Source organism: Rhinichthys klamathensis, unplaced genomic scaffold (genome assembly GCF_029890125.1).
Source record: "Rhinichthys klamathensis goyatoka isolate OS25496 unplaced genomic scaffold, OSU_Roscu_1.1 h1tg000046l_1, whole genome shotgun sequence".
NCBI lineage: Eukaryota > Metazoa > Chordata > Actinopteri > Cypriniformes > Leuciscidae > Rhinichthys > Rhinichthys klamathensis.
In genome coordinates, this window is record NW_026606593.1 from 2216464 (window position 1) to 2238143 (window position 21680).

The window sequence follows — 21680 nt, forward strand, 5'->3', positions numbered from 1 at the left end:
TTTCAACTTTACACCAGTCTGAAAGTAAAACAGTCAGCATAACGCTTGTTGGACGTTATCATAGTAGCATCAGGCAGCTTTCAGGTGTTTAAGATTTCAAATTAATTTAGTTTTTGAGGCATTTCAAACCTTGCTGTAGTTTTTCAGGGCCATGTCGTTGCATGGTCCAGACACTCCTTCTTTATTAGGAATAGTAGTTGTGTTCTGCAGCTCATATCTCCGAAAACAAATATGCATGTGAACCCATGCATTTTCCAGAAGGATCACTTGCCACAACACATTTCCAGTTTCTCTGAACAAAGACGTTATCTTGCTTTATGCAGGACTCAGAATCCTGGTTCAAATCCTTGACTCAGGAACCTTTATCTCATAGGAGAAAACCATTAAAATGAATAGCAGGTTGGTTATTTAGCAGCCGATGAGAAGGCTGCCTTTATATGCATTTAGCTTTATAAACAGTCTGTAAGCTGAATGCAGTGTGGGCTGCCCTTGAATCCACCTCAGTGCACCAGCCAGAGATAAAACAGCAATGTCAGGGACACTGATCATTACACCGGGAGGTGAAAATAGCATTTGGTATCGCCACCTGAAATGGCATCATTGCCTCCTGGCACCACATTTATAATGCTTCCCTATAAGCATCTGGGCCAATTAAAAGTTTTATAGTCTCATGAACAGCAGGCTACATTGTAATGGAGACCAGAAGGCACAAAGGGATTCAGCCGAGCCCATGTTGATTAAAAACTGTGTATCTATGCAATACATGACTCCTAATTATGGTTTCTAAATCAAAGCTATCATGTGTAAGAGTAATCTATATCTGGAATGCCTCCTTCTCTATAGCCACGGTTGGTACCATAGCCAGAGTTGGTCATGTTTTGGGATGGCTTGTATGGACCTGTGCCATTCGAAGGGAAGATGGTGTGTATAATGTAATCCTCTCGCACTGGTTTGGGTTGAAGGGTCTGCCTTGTTGCCATTGGTGTCATCTGAAATCCAGGACCTCTGATCTCTAAGATAGTATTGTCTTTCTTTGTGCCTGACTCAATGTAGTCATCATAGTGTTTGCTCTTGCGAGAGCCACTATGACTGTAATGGTCTCGTGATTTGAGGCGCCCTGCACGGTGCCCATACCAGCAGAAAATGGCAATGATAAGAGCAAGGGAAACTATTGCCGTAGCACCTCCAATAATTCCTGCAAGTGGCAGAGAAGTCATTTGATCAGAGCTATCTTCTTCACCTTGTTCCTCATCAGGCAGGCCGGGATCAGACGTTTCTGTTCTGGCACAAACTGGTACCTCGTTTGATTCTGTGTCCCCCCCAGGCAAACTACTTCTGCTTCCACTGTTAGACACTAGAGGCACCATGCAAATGATGTAGCTGGAAGCAGGCTGCAGGGAAGTGAGAAGGTACTCCCGCCGGTCACCCCTAACCAAAGTTTCTGTGATGGACCCCATGGCAGAGCTAGTTCCCAGGCGAAGCCAGCTTAATCGAAAGGAAGAAGATGTTTGCGCTACACTCCAAGTAACACGGATGCTGTCATGGGATAGGGGTTTCACATTCAGGGCTAGGTTCTTGCCCACACCACTGCTGCTTAATGTGTAGTCCAACCCTGTTTCTGGAAGACCCAGGCCTGGTCGCTTGGACCTGAGAGTGAACAGGGACCCTTGAGGGGGAGAAAGAGTGGTAGAAATGACTCCCACCGCTCCTCCACTCACCCTGTTACCACCAACGCCAACACCTGTACCTACTCCTCCACCACCTGCAGCAGCTAACTCACATTCATCCATCTGATTTGTGAGGTCTCTAAGCGCCATGTCTCGGACTCGCTCTGGTGTCTGGCAGATAAAGCCTCTCACGGTAATTGTGTTCCCCTTTGCCTCCAGCCAGTCATGCAGCCAGCGCAAGTTGCACCCACAGTGCCATGGGTTTCCTCGCACAAGCAGCTGCCCCAGGTTGTCCAAGTCCCTGAACAATCCTCTGGGAAGGGTAGTCAGATTGTTTCCGGAAAGATCTAGGCGTTGTAGTCTGCGCATTCCATCAAGTGAGCCCCGAGGCATGTGTATAAGGTTATTGTCCTGAAGGGAGAGTCTCTGCAGATGGGCACTGGGCAAGTTAAGTGGGGGTGTTTGAAGCGAATTACGGACCAGGGAGAGTTCTGTTAAGTTTGCCAGACGTGAGAAGGTATCATCAGCTATACGTTGATTAGCTAAAAGATTACCGTCCAAGACCAGGCGGCGTAAAGAGGACAAACCTCGGAAGGCATGAGTGGGAATAGTAGAGATTCGGTTGTCATCTAAACGGAGTTCTTCAAGTGAGGCAGGAAGACCAGATGGGATGCTGGAAAGGTGGTTTCTGGAAAGGAAGAGGAGACGTAATCTAGGGTTGTCCGCAAAGGCCTGGTCCTCAATACTCACTGTAGAAACCGAGTTGTCGTCCAAATGCAACTTTTCAAGGAGCGGAAGTCTAGCAAGTGCAGCCCTTTGCAACACTCTAATGTTGTTGTCCTGGAGGTGGAGCTCTCTTAATGAAGGTGGCAAATTCAATGGAAAGTCATCGAGCTCGTTATCATAGAGATATATAACACGCACGGTAGTGTGATGCTCCAAGGACCTAGGAAGCCCTGCATTGTCAATGTGATTGTTCTGAAGATAAAGGACAGTTGCAGATGGGGGTAGAGGTGGGATTGCGCTCAATCCTCGGTCGTTGCAGTAAATAAAGTCCTCGTCACAGCGACACACAGAAGGGCACACTATGTCACCATCACCATCCAATCCCAGTGAGGAAGCTGCAGTCATCTCCAATAGCTCAGCCAATAGTGTGAAGCACAGCAGCAGAAAGAAGAGCAAGTCTCGAAGCTCCCCTATACCTTCAGGAGCCATCATGCAACCAGCAAGCTCTCCTCGCCCCCGCTTGCCTTTTATAGCACAATTCAACCAATATAATGGTTCTTTATAGAAGATGATTCAGAAGTCCATTTGGACTTTGGACTTGTAGCGTGTTTTCTTTCACCCTGGAAAAGATTAAAGAGAGAGAGAGAAAAAACACACACTAGTTAGCAAGTTAATACCTTGCATAGATTTTTATAATGTTCCAATAAAAGTCAGAGAAAGGCTAACATCATATACATGGCAGCACATGTTAATTGAATCATGTCTAATTGCTTATTCATGCTGAAGATTTAAGCCATTTTAGTTGCAGTTCAATTGATGTTTGAACTGCTTGCCTCATTTACTGATGTTTTGAGTGAGAAAGACTGACATGGCTTCCTCTTCAATAAAAAGGGAATTTATGACAAGAGTTGTAACTAAAAGTTGCAATGCAACTAACTTAACTACATTTAGTTGATCAAATTTTCAAAATAATCTATGTTTTCCAGTAACAAGCTACTTCCAACCATGTTGCAGTGTACCATGGGGTTTTATATCACATTGTGTTGTACAATATTGGATTTGTGGATTTGTTCAGTTTTAAACTCAAACTTTTCCCCTTAAAGAAGCAGTGTTGGGAATCTACTTTAAAACAACATCTTAAACAAAAAGTTACAAGCTTTAAGCTCATATTGTAAAAACATTCAGTTAAGCTACTATTTTGACAACTACACTACAAAAATAATAGGGAGGCTATTTCGTTGACAATGTCTTCTTAAATATATGACCATCCAATTATAAAATTTACACTATAATCAGATTAGCCATCCATTTCTCATCAAAGAGGATTTTTAATGAATAAATCCCTATTAGGCTAACAGCATTACACTTGTGAAAACTAATTAACACATGAAATGACCAAAAAAATACAATAAATAAATAAAAAATATATAGCCATGGAAATCAGCGGGTTTGTGAGATATCTTTTTAAATATTTTGTCTGTTTTAATTGGTGTATATTCAGTCATGTCTGGCAGCTGAAAAAAAATAAGTATTCACTATCATTAGGATTTAAAAAAAGGTAAAGGTACTCTTTAATCTATAAGCATTTTGCAGATCACAGATTACTTTGCAAACTAATTAGGACAGGACACACACTATGGAGTTATCTATTCAACCAATATATGGCTATTCAACCAAACTATGAGTCTGGATATAAAAGGATGTATAACAACCTTCCTCTATCAATCACATTGAAATAAAATGGCTTATCATTTAGAGATAATCATCATGTGTACCTCCTTTTGTAAAGTTTGGCATTGTGTTTACCAGAAATAGGCCAATTAGTCATTATGGGCAACATCCCCAAAATATACTATATCTCCTAAACAGTTATATATATCTAACATCTTTAGACGACCTTTTTATCAGGAGTATCTATAAATATGCATACCAAATTTTGTGAAAACTGGACAAACAACCTAGGACAAGTTTGAAAAGTAGGATTTTCAAAAAAAAGAAGAAGAAGAAAAAAGAAAACCTCAAGGTGGCAGGACATTTTTTGTGTGGAAATGGATAAGCACATGTTCCATGGAAGTATAACCAATGACCTAAGAGAAGACTTTTAGGGCAGAAAAAGAATAACTAGCAAAACGGTACACATACTGTACAATAGGGTGAAAATGGAGCTACGGTTTACTGAAAAAGCAGCGCATGTCTGTTTGCACCCAAATATGTTGTGTTTTAAATAAAAAATCTGGTCAAATGAGACTTCTAACCAATATTGGGTATTCAGGTCACTGGACACAGTACAGAGAGGAAGGATCAAGAGAGAGACTGATATGCAGAGAGAGTGGGAGGGCTTATAAACATGTGTTTTGACTGACTGGATTAAGCAGGAATTTTAGCTTACAAGGTTTACAATCTTTTACTTTCAACCTCACCTGGCAGCAAACACAATCCACGATCTTCACATGTGTATTTTTCTAGAGCAGGGATTCCACCTGGGGGGCTTTAGTTGGGGAACGTTATTTTTAATAATTGCGGTTTGGTGGCGTTTTGTATGTGCATCTATACTCATTTACATACTCAATAAACATTTTATTTTTAAAACAATAATTTCGTATTTTGCTAAAAGTTGATGGATGTTACTTTAAATTGCAGGTGATATATAGGCCTACATCGGATAAATAATTGAATCATAAATTCAGCCCCGGTTGTAGAGTATTCAAGTTTTTTCCAATAAACCTTGCATATAAGCCTAGACCAAAGTGTGTGTGGTGACATTTTTGCAAAATTAAATTTTGTTGCTTCTTGCACATTTTACGACACTTTTAAAGTAAAATTTCCAGTGAGTAGCGATAAATGCTCATTTTATTTTCTCCAAAACGTGAATCTTGCAACATTTTATTATGTCGGTTGTAGTACGTATCACAGCAGTTTGGAAATGAAATGCGGTGCTAAAAGGTTAATGCTCTATCATGTTTGAACCTAACGTACCGCCCACATAGTGTAGAGTGCTGTAGGGTCCAAAACCCAAAAGTTAGTTAGCATTTTAACACTTCTGGTTCCATCGTCTCAAATCAATGGGTTTAAAAAAAAAAAAAAATTTAAAAAAAAAAATGTTTTTGTTAAATGCCTAAAATAAGGTCTGGGGTGAACACAAGCTGAAGATATTTTAACTTTTTTTTCTACGACAAAAATGCGACATTAGTGATGAGACCATATTTCTACCTAAATAGGAACATAATACAGTATACTTAAAGTGCAAAAATAATATATAAATAGTAAACTATAAGTATGATGTTATGTTCACTTAAAGAAAACTTTTAAGTATACTTAAAGAATAAAACTAGTAGTTTACTGAGAGTACACTTCAAAGTGTCCTTTCACAAACTAAACTAAGTATTTGTCAGTATACTTATAAATTCACTTTTAGTATAGTTGCAGTACAAACAAAAAACTTCAAGTAGTAAACATGTTGTGTACTTAAAGTTTAATACTGTTACACAAAGTATACTTAAAAGTATAGGCTACCTTTATACACTAAAAAGTGGGCCAATTTAGTCCCAAGTAGTATTGAAACAGTAATCTTACAAGTATACTTTTAGTACATTGCTATAAGTATACTTACTACATAAAGTATTAATAAAAATTACTTGAACTTGTTTAAAGTTATTAATCAAATGAACTTTAAGTGTGCTTATTTTTTTGTAAGTGCTGCTCAGTCCTGCTGCCGGCATTTTCCCCTACGGCGTAGTTTTTATTACAAATAAAAGCCCATTGTTTCCTACATCTGAGTCCTCTCACTCAAAACCCTGACAATTTTAGCTTGTTTCTACAAGTCATTGAGCTCTTTTGTTTCGTGTTTCACAGGACTCGTACCCGGGTGCTCCGCATCACAAGTGTAAGCTACAGAGCAACCTTGTTATTTTAGAAAATCCAAAAATACAGAGCTGGTTATGTGATGTGAACGTGAAAAAAGTATTATTAATGGTAAAGTGTTTAAAGATCATAACATCCCTGCTAAAAAAATTAATTCCATGTTGGCCCAGGCTGGTTTAAGCTGGTTTGAGCTGGTATAGTGCTGGTGTAGTTGGTGGACAGGCATAGTAATGCTGTTCTCAAGCAAAACTGAGTTTGTGTAGCTGGTCAGCCAAACACTTCCCATGCTGGTGACCAGCAATGCTATATTTTTCAGCAGTTATATCATTGTTCATTGTAAACCGTATGAAAATTAGTCTTAATCTACCCCGCTGTGAACATAATTTGTGTGTAAAGGAATAAACGTTGTTGTTTTACTGCCACTAGTGTTCATATGATCAGTTCAGCTGGAAACTGCAGTGAATTATATGTATAATACATTTTGGTTCTCATTTTTCCAATGAGCCCATGTTGATTATGTGTGTGTCAGACCTGGACACCACTGTACCCACCACAGCTTACAAACCAGATTGACTGTAATTGGTCCATCCACACTGCTGGTGTCATTGTGTGCGCACACTGGCTGTATGTGGATGTTTGTATCTGTATATGGCATATGTATATGTGCATGCCATCCTCAGTGTGTATATGAGATGTTTAGGTGCACGTGTGGAGGCGAGTAAGGAGTGTGGCATAGTCACAAGGGGAATTGTAAAAATGGGGCTGTCCAGACAGACTGTCGCCTCGGGGTGTCTTGCTCTCTCTCCTTTCCAATATTCCTTCCAGTGGGAGGGCAGGACAAGACTATATCAATTTACATCCAGGGACTCTGGGACGGACCAGAGGAACATCTGAATGACTGCATGTGCATCGCTTCAGTGCTTCATCTACCAAACTCACAGTGAAATCGAATTAGTTTGGCTCATCCCTTCTGGCACTTGGTAGCTTGTAGTAAAACTGTATTTTATTAGAAAAGGACAATACACTAATCTGATTATATTCTTGAGGCTAGTTGTCACAAGAGCCATGCTATAATTATAAGGTTTGGAGTCACATGTCCATTTGTATATTAATGCTTGTTTGTTCTGTGGTTATGTATAGCCTATTGTTTTAAAAAACCCATAGCTCTAAAGACTGTCAGTGTTAACGGGAACTTGTGATAGTCTTTTCTTCTATTGTGACATATATCTGAGTTAAACGTATTCTCGGACAAGAAAAAAAGATGTAAGGCGGGACTGTGTTTTGTCCATCGGGAATTTATCGCTGCAAAAAAGAGGGGAAGTTATTTGTGCACGGATAAATCATTTATAATAAATACTGTAATGTCACATAAAAAATGAATGGTGGGTTTATACAAAAATAGTAAATGTCACAATTTGTAGGTCACTGTTGCCCAAACCAATGGCTTTATATTTTTTTGCATTTTCGTGAATTGTTTTGTATCTCTTAGATATTCATTTTTGCTGAAAAGGGATTAAATAGCTTATAGATTTTAAATACAAATATTTAAATAAATTAGATGCTATTTCATAATAAAATAAAGCTATCCTTCTCAAATTATTGTCAATAAGCAGCAGGTCCCTGTATCAATTTAGCCCATATAGTATGACAACATACCCGCTATAGATACATGTGTAAATTGAAATATTTTATTTTTTTATTTTTTTAGCGTTCTCAGAGTTTTGAGCAAACCTCCTGATTGTAATGATTAATGAAGGTAAGAAAGATAAAGGTAAGTTTATCTTTTATTTGCTTTAAACTGAAAACTTTGTCAACAGGTCACTTCAAACTCCTATTACCTTTTTTTCGGTGTTATTATAAAAACATATATATATATACACTCACCTAAAGGATTATTAGGAACACCTGTTCAATTTCTCATTATTGCAATTATCTAATCAACCAATCACATGGCATTTGCTTCAATGCATTTAGGGGTGTGGTCCTGGTCAAGACAATCTCCTGAACTCCAAACTGAATGTCAGAATGAGAAAGAAAGGTGATTGAAGCAATTTTGAGCGTGGCATGGTTGTTGGTGCCAGACGGGCCGGTCTGAGTATTTCACAATCTGCTCAGTTACTGGGATTTTCACGCACAACCATTTCTAGGGTTTACAAAGAATGGTGTGAAAAGGGAAAAACATCCAGTATGCGGCAGTCCTGTGGGCGAAAATGCCTTGTTGATGCTGGAGGTCAGAGGAGAATGGGCCGACTGATTCAAGCTGATAGAAGAGCAACTTTGACTGAAATAACCACTCGTTACAACCGAGGTATGCAGCAAAGCATTTGTGAAGCCACAACACGCACAACCTTGAGGCGGATGGGCTACAACAGCAGAAGACCCCACCGGGTACCACTCATCTCCACTACAAATAGGACAAAGAGGCTACAATTTGCAAGAGCTCACCAAAATTGGACAGTTGAAGACTGGAAAAATGTTGCCTGGTCTGATGAGTCTCGATTTCTGTTGAGACATTCAGATGGTAGAGTCAGAATTTGGCGTAAACAGAATGAGAACATGGATCCATCATGCCTTGTTACCACTGTGCAGGCTGGTGGTGGTGGTGTAATGGTGTGGGGGATGTTTTCTTGGCACACTTTAGGCCCCTTAGTGCCAATTGGGCATCGTTTAAATGCCACGGCCTACCTGAGCATTGTTTGTGACCATGTCCATCCCTTTATGGCCACCATGTACCCATCCTCTGATGACTACTTCCAGCAGGATAATGCACTATGTCACAAAGCTCGAATCATTTCAAATTGGTTTCTTGAACATGACAATGAGTTCACTGTACTAAAATGGCCCCCACAGTCACCAGATTTCAACCCAATAGAGCATCTTTGGGATGTGGTGGAACGGGAGCTTCGTGCCCTGGATGTGCATCCCACAAATCTCCATCAACTGCAAGATGCTATCCTATCAATATGGGCCAACATTTCTAAAGAATGCTTTCAGCACCTTGTTGAATCAATGCCACGTAGAATTAAGGCAGTTCTGAAGGCGAAAGGGGGTCAAACACAGTATTAGTATGGTGTTCCTAATAATCCTTTAGGTGAGTGTATATATATGTCTCCAATCTTGCCGCATAAAAACTGGACCACTGTGAATACTGAAGAAGACGCGAATGGTTGTGGTCAGTGACAGATCATGTCTATTTTTTAGAAGCATCCTTATGTTTCAAATAGATCTTGAAGTTTGCATTTTGGCTTTTTGACAAATGGACTGCAAACACTGTTAAAACACAAATTTATTGCATCACGTGTCGACTGCAACGTCCCCTGTGGAAAGTCGTTACACGCCATTACAGATTATCTTTCAGGCAATGCATTGCTGTAAATATTTTTGGAACTGAAAATGTCAGATGCAGGAGAGAGGGGATTTTGATCGACGTTTACAAGTAACTGAGGAAACAGAGCGATTAAAGTTTGAATGAAAGCTGTGAGGGAGATAGAGGGACAGGGGTGAGAGACACTGTTAAGTCACTGAGCTCTTGAATTGATGTTTTGGGATGAGATGTCTCTTTATACAGGTCCCACTGTGGATTTCAAATAGTGCTAAAAGATTTACCTAATCCATCCATCCATCAATTTACTGAGACAGGCAGAGTGCCAGTCAAATCTATTCATACACCTACTCTCAATATATCAATATATTTTTACAACGGCCTGTTCAAGTTGTGAAGTAAAACACATTTCAACCTTTTCAGATCAGACACCTAATGCTGATTTCTCTGGTGGCAAATAAATATGCCAATATTCAATATTTTATCATAATAATAAAAAGCAACTTAAAGGTACAATATGTAAAAATGTTGTATCGAAATATCCCAAAACCACTTGCATAGTGTTATATATTTATTTCAATTATGTACTTACATTATCCTAAATGTTTCCAAGAATTTGTAAATTCAGAGAAATTCACAATTTTATATAGTGCCTTGTCACTTGTCAATGACATAATATCCGCGTTATCCCTGGTTTCCGCTCATACTGCCATAGTAACCATGGCAACAGATGTGGACAACTGCGTAGTGTTTAGCGGCCGTTGTTGTTTCGTTTCAAACATTATGGATCATGGCAAGCAGACTTTGGGACAAAAGGAGAACTAAAACGAGGATCAATATCGGCGTGGCGTTTTCAAGATGCCGAGAGCTTCGCGGCAAACTTCGACTTGACGAGACACCGATCTTGCATGTACTTTATTAGACAGGTGAGCAAATGTACATAAAACAAATGAATGTTATATAGTTCAACATGATAAAATGTTAGAATATGATCAGTATGTTATTCTAATGTTGATCTAGCTTACTGTTAGTCTCATATAGCCAATAAACTAACACATAGAATAACATTATAACTTTCAACACACTCACTCAAATGCTGTTTAGTGTGATAGTGTAACGTTAGACCAAGTGAAACCGCGCTACGTTACCTCACAAGTTTAATTAATCAAATAAACTGACCTGTCTGAGTAGTAATTCAGCACTTGAAGGTTGTTCGGTAGAACTAAATGTCCTCATTCCTTTTTATCTGCGGGACTTGCGTGTGACGCTGATGTCTGTCTCTCATTAGCAATCGCGCCCTGCTTCATACCACAGTTATGTTAAAAATATGAATGTATTCACTCATCCATTAACATTATCAGATCCATCAGCATGACAGCAAGTTCCATGATTCCGCTTATCACTGCGTCATCAATCTACGCCTCTGTTATTGTAAGAGGTTAGCGACCCCTAGCGGTGAAATTACATATCGCAGCTTTAATAGCCTACATTAATCAACAAAATCGCAATAAACAACTTTTCAGCTAGATAATATAGTTATGTATCTTAGCTAGCTGCTGCTGTACAGCCGAAATGAACTCTGTTTGCATCATGGAAATTATTTTTCTGTCATCATTGTAAAGCTGCATTGAATCAATCTGTATTTCATAAAGCGCTATATAAGTAAAGGTGACTTGACTATAGGCTGTTTGCGGTACAGATATGTGTAGAGTATACTGGCTATTTTACAAGGTGCTCTGAATTGGACTTATCCAATCCGAGTTCAGAATCCAGTTGTAACTATTGTAAACAAGTGGCAGTATAGAGCGCAACAGTTGGGTGCGGGAAGTAAAAACTCCATGGAGAAATGTATAACTTATAAGCCTTTGAACTGAAGACAGAACTACTGTGTGTTATTAGGTTTTTAATAAACGTTATGGTTTTGTTGAAGCCATTAATTAGCTTTATTTCAATTTATTTTTTAAATAATCGTGTTTACCAGCTAAATTTGTGGTGAAAAACTCCATTACCCATGATGCTGTACAGAAAATTCCACCAATCAGAGACTCAAATTGTGCCAGAAAAGCTTGCCAGGAACATCCACTCCCAGCACTGCTATTTTCAGATGCTATTTTGCTTCAAATGAAAGTTTGTAATGTTGTAATTCACCTTTTAGCTGGTTGCTTTGGGTCATGCCTTATAAGGCTTTAAAAAATACTTCTATTTTTTTTTTTTTATTCCTATGGGATTGTTTTTTTGTATTTGTTCCTACCATGGAAGTTAATGGCTACCATCAGCTGTCTGGTTTCCAACATTCTTCAAAATATATTCTTTTGTGTTGAGCAAAACAAAGAAACTCACACAGATTGGTGAGTAAATGATGACAAATTTTATTTTTGGGTGAACTATCCCTTTATAGTCTGTTTTCTAATGCATTTTTTGTAAAAAGTGTAAAGGGTCACTGGGGACCGAGATATGTAATCGTGTAAATGTATATGTTTATGCGCAACAATAATTTAATTTCTTATGATCAATAAGTGCAATTCCCCTTTATTTCTCATTGTGGCAATGTCTGATACACAAAGTGATGTTTCACTCATAATTAACACAGTCATAAATCAAAAGTATACACAAGTATCATCAACAAAACTTGAAATGGCTTCTTTTCAGATTTACTGCAGAGCAAGTACTGTACGCAATCCAATATCACTGTCACTTATCGGTGGATCTGCTGAAAAACTGTCAGAGATCAAAATATAGATTTTGAAGGCATTGAAAATGACAGTTTTGAGAATAAGGTTGAGATCAAAGAATATGAGCCAGATGCTGAATGTACTGGGAAATGAGCTCTGACAATGACAGTGGTGATGATATAAAACATCTGCTCAAAATGGACCCTTCCAAAAATCGAAAAGGTAATAACATATGCTTTATTTTATTAAAATGAGTTATTAAAATATCAGGAGAGTTTTATACCATTGCGGCAGTTAGAGATCCATCAATGTTAGATGCAGATTTGGGTCGCTAAATACCCGCATGTAATAATGATTGGCGAAACATTTAAAACATATAAAGTTGGGGGAAAAAATCACATTCGCCAAGTGCATGTATTGGCTTTCCAGCATTAATATTAATGATTGGCCCAAGATTACTATAGCATCATTTTAGTTTTTTACAAAGTCAAATTTTGTTTGCCATATTTGCCATATTATCCTAGGTTATGTTGAACTTCCCACGCCACTAAGACCGCAATATTGTTATTGTTTATCACCGGTTTCAGTTCAGGCTTTTCTAACTTACAATAAAATAATGCATCTGTTAGAGGGCCAAAATGAGCTTGTATCATGTTAGTAAAGTGGTGGCAATGTGCATGTGTTTTATAGTAAAGCAGACAATTAATCACTCGTAAGAATTCGTACGAATTGGTCGTGAGATAGCGTTGTAACGTCATGTGTGTTAACATCCGACAAATACGTGAATGGGCCACTTCTTTACTGGCCACAATTATTTGTTGTTGTATGTTGAAGAAGAAGAATGTACATTCTTTAACCATTCTCGACAGAAAACAGTAACAGCTTTCGGGTTTGGAACAACATGAGTGTGAATAATATCATATTTTTGTGGTTTGAGTGAACTACTGTTGTAAAGTTGGAAAGGAGAAAGTATTTTAACACAAACAAAAATGACAGACTTCACCTTTAAAAAAGACATTGTGGTTCCAACCTCCTTATTTTCTCTGACGCAATGTACACAAGCCACACAATCCTAACAGACCTGAGGAAGAGGGAGAAAAAATGGTTTTCATATTCTCCTTGTGTCAGCAGTCTGCTGTCAGCGCAGCCACATTTTACTGACTATCAAACCTTCAGATCTCTATCTCTCCCCTTCCTGCCTCTCTTTGAGAGTGACGTTAAATAAGTACATATTCCAGATCCCTGTTGGATGGTAAAGGAGCCGTTCCACCATCAAAACCTGTTGCCATCGAATTAATTTGGCTCAATGTCTGTCCCAACAGAATCTCTGATTAAAAATAAATCCTGGAAGCATTAGCGCTGAAGCTGTGTTCGCCTCCACAACGAAATGGCAGGGGACTGAACAAAAAGGCCACACAACCATGTGAGGAAAACTGTGGAGAAACGAATATTCAAATATGAATAACTGAATAAGAAATAAATATGGTGCTGTCGTGTTCTTTTTCTTTTCTTTTTTTTTTTTTTGCACAAAGGGTATGCTTCACTTTATAAAGTAACTTGATCAAATGAAAAAAAAACATTTTCTGCTTTAAAATATGCATTTTTTCTTCTTTTAATTTGTATTTGTGTAACACTGAAGACCATTTCTGGACACCCAGTGTAAAGAAAATCACAAAGGAATCTCGGTAACTTCCTTTTACGGTACAGTACTTATGTGTACTTACAGTAGAAAGTACTGGCTAAGTAAGTACATGGGTTAGGGGTAGGTTCAGGGTTAGTACCTAGTTATTACCCAGTAATTATAATTACTATAATAAGTACATAGTAAGTACATGGGTAACAGGACTGTAAAAGGAAGCGTTACCGGAATCTCTTTAATATCTCAGCTGTTTCTCATAGGTTCCCGTCAGATTAAATAGAGATCATGCAGACCTTTCTCCTCTGCTTTTCTCCTGAGATAAAGAGTTCAAGGATCTCAACACAAGTCTCCAGGAGATCTCAATAAAGTCCTAAAATGTGCTCAGATTTACTCATTATGAACTCAAATATATTTATACAAATTCTCCCAAAAGCAAATGATCTGATTTACATTGATTTTACCAGCTCTGTTCTCTTACTGTATGTACTGTAAGTAATTGTTTATATTTATTAAGTCCTGAGCAAAAAACAGTGCAACATCTGAACAATAAAAATGTCATCTGAACAAGCTTTTTATATTTTATTAAAGAGAAGAGCAACTTGAAAAATTGATAATATACTTATATTTATTCACCCCGTAGTGCCTATTAAAAGTGACTAAAACAATATTACAACTGGAGCTATCAACATGTTACTAAAGACTTTGCATTCATAACATGCATATCTTTAGTGTCATATGCAACAAAAGCTTCTTGTTGGCAGCAGTTCGAAATGTGTTATTTAAAAAATGTGTTGTTAAATGCCTGCAAATTATACATGCGCTTTTCTCTGCTCCGTGTTTTCATGTCAGCCTTCTCTTTAATTTTAAGGCTTTATTATAGCTTTCATAGCATTAAAGTGGATTTGGATAGAAGGTATTTAACATTACAAAGTTGTTTATTGAATAATAAGCGAAGTCATATATATATTTGAAAGAATGACTTTTGGTTGCTTTGTTGCTTCAAATCACTGTCAGTGTGAATACTCTTTTACAATATAGTTTATCATTTTCACTTTGTAAGTTTTAACATTGCATAACAGATTTAAAATCATTCTAAGAGCTAAATAATACCAGCTTAACTTAAAACTGGGATCCAAGGAAAAATTACAGCAGTTTTACTACCTAGACTATGTTCAAAATAGAATAGGCCTATGGAAAATATGTATTTCAGTATGTGAAATAATATGCTGTACTGTGTATGATAACATTTGCTATCTTACTCTTGTCACATTTTATCAAACAACCTCACTACAATATGTTACATGTTTAATGCATCCAGTTTGTATCTGATATATGAAAAAATGACAATTTTGCCTCTTTATTATGATTTTGTCTTTGTGCAGTCTGATCAAATATTTACGAAAACTCTCTCGGCTGATATTGCTTTGGTGGTTCATCCATCACATTAAAAATGGAAGGCCTTGTCAAGGGCATTGCATTGTAAGATATGTAATCCATGTAGTGTGCTTATCTTATATAAGATTATTGAAGATATAATACATCATCAGCATTGCTGGATTATAGTCTGAACCAATGAGGTCTCCCAAATGAAGATGAACGCCAGGACCAACAGCACAAGCTGACCACGGCAAAGACATAAATGGCACAAATCATCTGGGTATATCATATGAGCAAAAATGTTTCTGAACTGTTTCTGAACTCCCTGAAACGCCTGGATTGTAGTCTTAAGTTTTCTTCCGTGAACATACACATTAAAATGTTTCTAATTTAAATAATTCCTGGCTAATGCATATGCAAAAAGGGGGTTGGTTGAGTTGACTTAGTAGTGGGTTGAAACTTACGGTTATGGTAAGGGGCGTGACATTTCCCAAACACGCTTGAAGCGGTTGACCAATCACAACATACTGGTCCAGCGACCAATCAGAGCACATTGTGCTTTTCAGAAGGAGGGGCTTCATATACAGGAACTAAACAGGGGTGCGTTTCATAAAGCCAACAATGGTTGCAGGTTCTGTTGTCAACAACACAATTCAACGGAAATTGCGACCACAGCAGGCTAACAATGCTTTTGGGAGGCGCACTCCAGAGTATTACCAGAGACAATTTATATAGAGACATGCCACTTCCTCAAACCTCAATACAACTATATAGGGAAAACCCGTAACGCCAAAGATGGCTCTTGTATGCACATGCCCCGCCCCTCCCGCTGGAAAGCCAATCGTCTGCTTTTAACAGTCAAGCCGGGAAACATGTAAGCCTATCGTCTGGTTCCACTGACGCATGCGCACAGTTGAGGTTTGCGACAGCGGAGACGAGAACCCTTGCGCATGCGTAGTAAACGTATAACCTGTGGGAAAAAAGGCCTTTTAAACCTTATTTTGGGGCAAAGTCATCAAACTTTTTCAGTGATTTGTATCATATTTTATATGATACAAATTTCACTGGTCCTGGTGACCAGTGAAACTGCAGTTCTGACTCTCTGCCCATTCATTTAGATAGGAGCCTGGTCTTGTTAGTCCGAAATAGCTGCCCGGAGGCGTTGCCAAGATGGCGGCCGAGTGGCATGACTTGCCTAAAAGGACTTTGGTATTACTGACTGACTAGTCTCGTATAGACAGACGTTCAGACTGAGAGCAGAAGGTATGGACTCAATAGCTGCTTCCATTGTTATTTTCACAATAATAGACCAGCGTGTAAAACTCTTGGACGTATTTTAAAGAGTCTAGGCGGTGATCTACACATACTTCACATACTTTTAAAAATCCAGCATTTAGTTGATCCTGATAAGCACTCTATTGCCTCGTTTCCACAAAAAAAGAACTGGTTCGGAACTGGTGCTAGTTCAAAGTTGGTTTAACTTGCGAACCTTCTCAGAACCTGTTTGCTTTGCCACTGACTAGAGAGCCCAGCGAACGACGTCGTTACGTCACTGTGTACGTCGCCACACGTCTTAGTCCGACTTAAGCATGACATGGTAAAATAACAGTTCTAGTCCAGTAAAGAGTTGGTGCCGCTTTGGAACCAATTTTCCTGGCCGAGAACGGGTTCTTTGGCTGTCGAAACACAAAGAATTGGTTTGCGAGTAGGCACCGGCTCCGAACCGGCTCTCAAAATGCTTTGGTGGAAAAGGGGTATATGTGTCAGTTTGAAACACGATGGCTTTCTTCTTTCATGCGAGGGGTTTTGGCTGTCATGACAGATTTTTTTCCAGGTGGACCGCTAAGGAACGCAACACACATGTCTCCAGGAAATCCTGTAGAATTCATCCAATAAGATGACGACTTCCAATTTTGTATGTCATTTGCATCTGACGTTCAGCCAACGGTCTAAGGCTGAGACTACTGACAGACTGGGAAGAGATGTACTGCAACAATGTAAAATATGTGAAGAATAATGTGTTTTTAAGCAACATTTATGCATGAAAACCTGTTCTAGTAGACCCCAAAAACAAAATCAAGACTTTGAAAAATGGCATCATTTGGCTTCTTTAAAAAAAAGAAAAAGAAAATAGCAGGCAGATTGCTATTTCTCGTGTCAAGAAATTCTGTAATCTCTTGCTGTAATCTCTCTCAAGACTCCATTATTGGAATATTTTTCTGAGCTTTGCTCTCTTTTAATAGATAGGACAGTATAGGAGAAGAGACAGTAAACAAGGTTAGGAGAGAGAGGAACAGGGCAGGAAAAGGGACTCAAACTCAGGTTGCCTGCAACACTATCTCACAACCAATTCTTACGAATTTGTACGAGTGATTAAAAGGTGGCGAATTCGTACGACCTCACTCGTACGATTTGTCTAAACCCACGTGATGGGTAGGTTTAGGGGCGGGGTCAGGGGTAGGTCATTCGTACAAATTCATACGAATTGGGCAACTCGTAAAATATGTACGATTTAGCAAAAATCGTACTAATTCGTACGAGCGAGGTCGTACGAATTTGTACGATTTAGCAAAAATCGTACTAATTCGTACGAGCGAGGTCGTACGAATTGTTACGAATTAGCCACCTCGTAAAATTCGTACGAATTGCCGTGAGATCGGGTTGGTTGCCTGAGGCTCTTTCTAAACTCAGAATACTAAGTGGTGATTCTCTTAAACAGTTCATTTAGGTATCAACTTTCTCTTTGGATGTTTATGAATATGTATGTAATGTGCTTGATTGAAATGAATAAGATTGAAACTAATCTTCAAGTCTATGTTGAAGGGATAGTGCACCCAAAAATGAAAATTCATCATATAAAAGCAACCATATCTCTTCACAAGGCTTTATTTAAACTGCTTGATTCATACGGATTGATTTATGACACCCTTTATAACCTTTTTGGATCTTTTACGTTTTGGTTACCTTGACTTTCAGTGAAAGACAGATATCTCTCAGGTTTCATTAAAAAAAAAATCTTAATTTGTATTTTGAAGATTAACTGAAGTATTTGGAACGACATGAGGGAGAGAACTGTACATGGTGACAGAATTTTCATTTTTGAGCCCTGACTGAAACCACACAGCACACTGTCCTCCCACCCTCTCTTCCTTCTGTATGATTCTGTATGATTCATCTTTCTAAGGTGCGGTTCCTAGAGGCAAGACATCTCTTTCATACACGGGGACATCTCTATTCACTGCTTTGATCTTAAACAGAGCAGAAATGAAATTCCAGGGAATGCCCATTAATAGATAATGAGGCCACTGTTTAAAACAGGCAGCAATAGAGGTTGTTTAATTTCTGCCATCATGTATATTTTAGATGAATAAAAGTTTTTTTTTTTTTAAAGGGTCTAGGTATTGCCCTTGTCTTATGTGCATATTTGTGTGCTGGGTTTAAAATAAATATTGAATGTCTCAAATATTTTTTAGACAGCCTCCATGTCTCTCTATCTATCTATCTATCTATCTATCTATCTATCTATCTATCTATCTATCTATCTATCTATCTATCTATCTATCTATCTATCTATTTTCTGAGAAAAAAAGTTAATACAAAAGTTAATAAAAGTTAATAACATAACTAAGAACACCATTAAATCTCCTGAGCTATGACGAATAAACCTCTAAGCAAACGTAATTTTTTTCATTGTGTGCAAATTATCTTTACTGAGCAAAAGGATCCTCACATATGTGCTCGATTTAAAAATGTATACTTATATTTTCTGCTTTGGTTGGACATAAAATGACTCAATCCCTGCTGTATGAAGAGTCAGATTTTCACAACTATAGCATCTTATTCTGGCTGGTAATATACCGTCCATTTTTACAGGAAAAGAGTGTCTAGCCAACATGTAAAGTCAGCAAACACAAATCTGAAATCAGATCTTAATCCCACTCTGCCATATGACAACAGCCGAAACAGAAAACCGACAACTGACAATAACAACCACAGCTGACCCTTTGCTAATCTACACTCTCTATGTTTCTCATTTAGACAAGCTTTTCAGAACATTCCATGAAAATGAACTGAAGATTTCAGTGGAAGGAAATTGAATAAAGAATTTTCTTACATGTGCTGGAAATAGAATTTATAATGATAATATTATTATTATTATAATTATTATATCTGCGGTTTCTCTTTAAAGCACTTGAAATTACACGACTAACCGCAGAGACTGAATCAGAATTGAGACAAACGCTTCTCGCATTCAACTGAAAAGTCAGAGACCTCAATTAAAACCAATTACTATTAATCACTGTTCCTAGCTTTTGAACACGTCTTTAGTTACTATAGACACAATGACCTGAATCAATACATAATGCACTGAAATGAAGTTGAATGAATATACTTTGAATCAAATGTTGGCACCATAAGTAGTACTATAATAACCATGAGAAGGAAATGTTAGTGTTGGTATGAAAAAAATAATAAATGCTCCCTGCTTTCACTGTCTAGGTTAACTATAGACCCGATATAGTCCAGCTATGAGTAACCCACTTCTAGCTAAAATAACCTTGAATTTGGTTATACATGTCGTTTTTGTCAAAAGTGATTTCAATATGTTTGGTTTAATTTCTTTGACATGTTCTATGCATAGCCTGTGTGTCTTTACTTGGGCTATTGTTAGACGTCTATTATATGTTCACTGACAGCCCAAATTTTGCCTTGTATTAGCCTAGATGTCAGGGCTGGACGGCTATTAGACGTCTTTTAAATGCAACATTGCGTTTGTGATCCAGCAATAATGCAAGTGATCCAGCAATAATGTTTTAAATTTGCTCGTCCATCTTTGCATTGTCATTTGTAACAAATGCGAAACTTAATTTTATAACTTCTGTCAGTGTTTTGCTAACTGAAACCATTGGTTGCTCCAACAAGTATGGTAAAGTATCATTTGAGGGTATTTAGCTCTATAGCCATTAATTGTATTTGAATACATGCTGTCTCCATTATAGAAGACCAAAAGCAATTATAAATTTAGACTGTTTCTTGGCCAGGTGTGTCATCGCATCATTAGCTTCTGCGCCAAACGCTTTAGACCTGGTTTTGTGCGTGACATTTGCATTTGCAGTCTGTTGTTGTTGTTGTCTCTCAACTGCAGATTTAGGGATGACACTTTCACAAGAATGCCGCCTTTCAATTTGTGCGTTTGTCTGGTTGAGTCAGTAAGTTGTGTATTTTATCCAGCAGGAGAAATGGAAGCTCTAGCGTTAAGTTCTGCCAGGAAGACTCAATTGCTGCGTCACTTATTACCTTCTCATCTATCCAATCGTGTCTAAGACTTGTGGTATAAAAGACCAGTACTTACACATGTCTGAGTTCGCAGATGCTGACGCTTTCATGCAGCTCTCGTTCAGTCGCCAGCCAACATGTTTCAGGACACGCATATTGTTCTATTATTGAGTTCCGACGATGGATATGTCCCGCCGTATCTCCTGCTACACGTCGAGGTTCCCGCGTTCAGTGCCGCATCTCCCCGTATGCACAGTGGTCTTCGGAGAGTTTTTGATCAGCCAAGGCCTCTCATGAGAAGTTCTGCTCTCTAGGCCTAAAACACCCTGGGTAACCAATCAGTTTCCATTTTCACGTCATCAAACGCCTCAACAGCGTCAGCTCAGTCAGGATAATCCGGCAGGAAGAGAACTATGTCATTCTCAACAACTTGTCCAGCAAAAGAACCTCGCTGTCTGCACGGGTGCATTATCCCGCAGATCACCGATCCACCGACATGAATCAACAACTCTGCAAATCACGAGAGGCGATCTTCTCTCGCTGGTTCAAGTTCAAGCTCCACTTCCAAGGCTTTCAAGTCGGTTTTTCAAGTTTGGTAGGCGCTTCCACCAGCCACTGTTAATATGTCCCCTCTATCATGATTAAACTTCATCCAGGTAAGTATTTCTCCGTTGCTTCCTACACCAGCGGCAGAGTTCAAATTGGTGTCCACGGTGACGTGGCGTTCGTGTTCATAATTACTAACGTTACTGATCTGCAGACTGCAATGGGGCCGGTTAGCTCGCCTTAAAGGGGAAATGTTCATAGCAAGTGTAAGCAAGTTTCGCGTCACCGCCACTGTACAGTGATCTAATAATATCAGCGTTGTCAAAACACCCGCAATGTTGGAAACTGCACAATGTATTATTTTTACAATGGAGATGAACGTTCCTGTAAACTGTGCAATTGTTGAAAAAAAAAAAAAAAAAAAAAAAAAAAAAAAAAAAATATATATATAATATATATCAGCGTTGTCGATACCACGCTCTCGTGGGCAGTTTGCAAATACCCACTAACAACTGAGTAACTGATTTAAAAAAAAAAAAAAAAAAAAAAAAAAAAACCTGACCTAAAGAGGGCAAGTTGTTCATTTGGCTGTT

At 38.4% G+C, this 21680-nt stretch overlaps 1 protein-coding gene across 1 annotated transcript in view; it reads right to left on the minus strand.

Moving 5' to 3' along the window:
• Nucleotides 1-377: 377 nt before the first annotated feature.
• flrt1a (fibronectin leucine rich transmembrane protein 1a) overlaps nucleotides 378-21680 on the minus strand; it is a 32057-nt gene continuing 10754 nt past the window's right edge. The window contains exon 2 of the mRNA XM_056247351.1: nucleotides 378-3013. Coding sequence (XP_056103326.1) covers nucleotides 798-2885 — 2088 coding nt within the window. The 5' untranslated portion in view covers nucleotides 2886-3013 and the 3' untranslated portion in view covers nucleotides 378-797. The remainder of the gene's footprint in view (nucleotides 3014-21680) is intronic.